This window comes from Asparagus officinalis, chromosome 8 (genome assembly GCF_001876935.1).
Source record: "Asparagus officinalis chromosome 8, Aspof.V1, whole genome shotgun sequence".
Classification (NCBI taxonomy): domain Eukaryota; kingdom Viridiplantae; phylum Streptophyta; class Magnoliopsida; order Asparagales; family Asparagaceae; genus Asparagus; species Asparagus officinalis.
The window spans coordinates 55,199,961-55,204,475 of NC_033801.1; the positions used below are offsets into that span (position 1 = coordinate 55,199,961).

At 42.1% G+C, this 4,515-nt stretch overlaps 1 protein-coding gene across 1 annotated transcript; it reads right to left on the bottom strand.

Moving 5' to 3' along the window:
- LOC109819797 (flavonoid 3'-monooxygenase-like) lies at positions 941-4,153 on the bottom strand. The gene is made up of 3 exons (XM_020385712.1): positions 3,750-4,153; positions 2,594-3,145; positions 941-1,812 (listed from the first exon to the last, which is right to left on the bottom strand). The coding sequence occupies exons 1-3, from the start codon at positions 4,101-4,103 to the stop codon at positions 1,171-1,173; spliced, it is 1,548 nt and encodes a 515-aa protein (XP_020241301.1). The 5' UTR covers positions 4,104-4,153; the 3' UTR covers positions 941-1,170.

Genomic DNA, 4,515 nt, shown 5'->3' on the forward strand with positions numbered 1-4,515 from the left:
ACCCCTCTCAGCTAGTATAAATAGGGGCTCATCATCCACTAGTCAGGGGGGATCCTCCATCACCCCTGTAACCCCCTAGGGCACATAGATATGCAACTTCGCCAATACTTAGAATTATTATCAGTTCATTAGTATCTTCTCCACTCAAGCTCAAATACTAACTTGATCATCGAAGGAACCATTGGAGAACCCAACTATAGTCCTTGAACGAGTGTTATTGTGCAATCCTCTTATACAGGCAAGGAATTGACCTTCAAGGGAGAAGATGAAACCCACATCTCACATATCGAAGCTAAACTTTGTCGCTAAACTCGAGATTACCTGCTAATCTTGCTGTTGGGTCTCAGGACGCCAACACTAACCATGTAAAGAAGAGATTTGCTTTGCAAACTTGGTTCATCTTTGGTCCTTAATAGTTGATCTTTGATCTTGTGGCAGCATAGCCACATAATAAGTAATCTTTGATCATTGTTGGCATTCTTCTCACTTGTTCAATGAGGAAAACCCTCCATTGTAAGTTCATTCTTCATTTCAAGAAGCTTCATCCCTCAGGATGGATTAGCTCAATCTCATTTACTACATAAAGCACAATGCTATTGTATTCATATAGTAAACAAAGCCAACATCTAGTCGCTTCCAGCACAACTTCCCAAAATCAAAATCATAACTAAAGACACTGTAATATTTGTTGTCCAAAGATATTAATAACAGAGGACAACTATTTTATTGTCTTAGATCTTTGCAAATCTTTTGACCTGAAAACATCACATGACGTGTCGTTCAGCGTGTAGGTTAGGAGGAGGAAGATTCTGACCATCAGCAGATTCATCGGAGGCCCAGTTTCCCTTATTTATTCTGCTTAATTTGAGAAATGATCTCAAAGAAATTTACTTTGTTACGCCAATTTTCATCGCAAGCATCCCTCTTAAGATGCAAATAATAAATAAACATAAATGTAGACATACTATAACAGTGTCTAGTTGGCCTACCAACTCGAGATCAAACATGGAAAATCAACCGATAGACTTTTCAGCTAAATAGGCTCACAAAACTATTACGTTAGTTATGCTAAAATACTTTATTCATATTTGCATAACATTTGGGATCACTGTCAAAGAGAACAGCTTACAATCTCAAAACAATCAGCCAACAGTCGACGCCCATCCATCATCAAGTCCCGTAAGCTTTCTTTTCCAACCTAGGAGTTGGATGGACCATCAAAGGCACAGCCCTCTGCAACGTAAGCCCAAAGGCCTCCTCCATGTCCAACTTCTCCGCTGAAAGGCCCTCGGGCAGGGCCCAATCAAAACTGTGAACAAGCATCGCGGTCACCAACTGGACCATCCTGAGGCCCAAGCTTAATCCAGGACAAATCCTCCTCCCGGACCCAAACGGAATAAGTTCGAAATGGTTGCCCTTGACATCGACATTCTCGTACCCTCCACCCGAAAGAAATCGGGCCGGCCTGAATTCTAGCGGGTTGTCCCACACTGCTGGATCACGTGCTATGGCCCAAACATTTACTAGGAGCGTCGCGTTTCGAGGGACGTGGTAGCCATTGACCTCGCAAGCTTCCGAAGCCATGCGAGGCAGGGAGAGCGGCGTCGAGGGGTGGAGACGGAAGGTTTCTTTGACGACGGCCTGAAGGAATGGGAGGTTTTGGAGGTCGGCCTCGTTGACGAGACGAGCTCGGCCCACGGTGGAGTCCAGTTCAGTTTGGGCTTCTCTGAGGCTTTCTGGGTGACGGATCAATTCGGACATGGCCCATTCAACGGTGCTCGATGACGTGTCCGTCCCAGCGGTGAACAAGTTCTGTAAACAAAGGTTAATTTGAAGGTGAGAACGAGTCGTCACGCTAGATAATTAAATTTCGTTTTTTCTAGACCTGAGGCAGTCATTTTCAATATTTAGGAGATAATATGAAATTACTGAAGATTTAAACCACTAATATTTAGAAAACCCTAAAGTAAAATGCAATTAATCATGAAGTTGCTGTGAATCAAACGGCCATCATTGGTCGTTGAAGAGTAGGTTTCCATAAAGTGAGAAATATGCTCACTGTGGATACTAATAAAACGTACGTACACGCTATGCCCTACTGTCTGTACATTTTTGTCCCATATAATTTTTTATTTTTTCAAAAGCCTGAACATTTTTAATCTTTTACTATGCTTCTGGTCACGTAAATGACAACATAGGAAGTTGAATATTTTTACTACCATCTACATGACATATCTACTATCAGCCTAATGTAAACAGGAATATTAATTAAGTTTATAGAGATCAAACGAATTAAATGAATAACAGTTATTTTCAGAGGTATCCGCATACTATGAAAATGTAGCTATTGTTCTAGACCTTAAACTCATCTAGAAATCTCAAATGGCTATGTTGTTGAAGAATATCTAATTAATTCCTCCCACAAAAAAAAAAAAGACTAGTTCCGCGAATACAGAAAACAGATCGAAGAACCTGTGATTTCAGGCTAAAGTTATAATTTCCACTTATAAAATAGAATAGAAACAAATAAGTGCGTGTAAAAACAAGTAATTCTTAAAAATAAATTAAAAGCAAGAGAGATGAAAGTTCTCACCAAGAGTAAAGCCTTGATGTCAGTGTTAGTGAGCTTGACGCCATCAGTGCTATCTACATCCTCCTTCAACCTCATCAACACACTGAGAAGATCACCACCGGTCGCCGCCATCGCCTGATGCTCCTCGATGACCCTATCAAGAAAGGAATCAAACCGGCAATGCAGCTTCTTCATCTTTCTTACGACACCCTGCACATCAAACCGGCTCAGTGCAGGCACGAAGTCACCCACATTGAAAACCCCGGCGACCTTCATTATGTCAATAATCAACTCTTTCAATTCTGCAGCTTCTTTGCTCTCTTCTTCGGCTCTGAACACTTTGTGGCCGAACATGGCCTTCGATAGCGCGTTTATACCGCACACACTCAGGGCTTTGCCAAGGTCCAGAGTGGTGCCGGTGTGCGCGTGTGCATAGAGTGCACGTGCTAGGACGTCGACTTCTGCAGCACGAACAGGACGGAGATCATCGAGGGCTTTGGGGGAGAAGATGTGAACTGCGCAGAGCTTTCGGAACATCCGCCAGCGTGGGCCGTAGGGGGCGAAAACCAAATCCTGTATTAATTTTTCAAAGTAGAAACTGTAAAAAAAACGTCCAAGATGCACTGAAAATTTAGGAATACATTCTATCGGTTAGCAGTAGACAATAAATTTGAAGTGAAGATAGAAAATTAATAATTATAAATTTACATTATAATAATGTACAGTACTTTATAAGTGAGTAAGCGATTGTTTTTTTTTTTGTAGATTAATTGACAAAAACTCATGCACTATATATGGAGAGTTAATTAATTAGTTAATTACTCACATTTAAAGGAGTTGCATCATCATTTTAGTTCCAGAAGATCACATGTGCACCTGAACCTATATATCCCTTCTTTTTTCATATATTCAAACATGTATTTAATTTGTACGAAAATGATATTTTGAAAACCATCCTATATATGTATTTGACAGAACTAAAATGTAAGCTGCTAATTAAGCTTGATGCCGTGTTAACACTGTTAAGCGTCTCTTCTATATATATATATACTGTTGTTAAAGAGCTTTATATTATTTCATAGTCTACTTAATCGGCCTGATATGATTATATTTCCCAATTAGATATGAATCATATGATGGACCAAAATTCAGCAACAAAACACGGTACGTGTTGCACCTGGTAATTGTATGCGATGTGCTCGGCACCGGAGTTAGGTGGCCTGTTACTGAAATTGGCATCAAAGACCTTGAGGAACTGAGCAGCTACGTCCGCGGAGGCGGCGACGACGACGTCAACGGAACCGAAACGCATCCGGAACAACGGCCCATAAAGCCTGGAAAGGGCAGCGAGAGTCTGATGAGGCTTAGCACCGAGCTGCGGGAGGTTGCCCAGAACGGGCCAGCCTCTTGGGCCTGGGGGAAGTGGTAGGCCTTGGCCCATCGGCCTGCTCCTTCCGCTGAAGAGGAGGTAGCAGAGAGCGGAGGAGAGCAAGATGGTAGAAACAACGAGTAAGAGGTGGTCCGTACCCATGGTTTATTTTAAATTATTTTTAATTAGCGTTGTAAGTGTGCGGATGAACCGTTCAAAGAGTCAATATATAGAGTAGAGTAGAGAAACGGAGGGATTGTGACCGACTGGTAGTCACGAGGGAAGGCGGGGTACATGGGAGGTGAGCGTGTCGCAATGGAGGCCCGCTTTGGCAACCACCAAAACGAATGGATGGCATAAAAACTTCTGACGGTTCGATGTCCTTGGCAGTTACGCACCGCATGTTTCACAAGAGCGCGAAAACGGGCAAGTGGAGGTGGTTCACTGCGATAAATGTTGTCAATTATGATACATTCTATGCCTCTACCCGGCACATTTTTATGTCTCACAAATAGACCGCGACACATATTAAAAGTGTGATTAGAGCATATGTGAATTGAAGAGAGATTTTCTA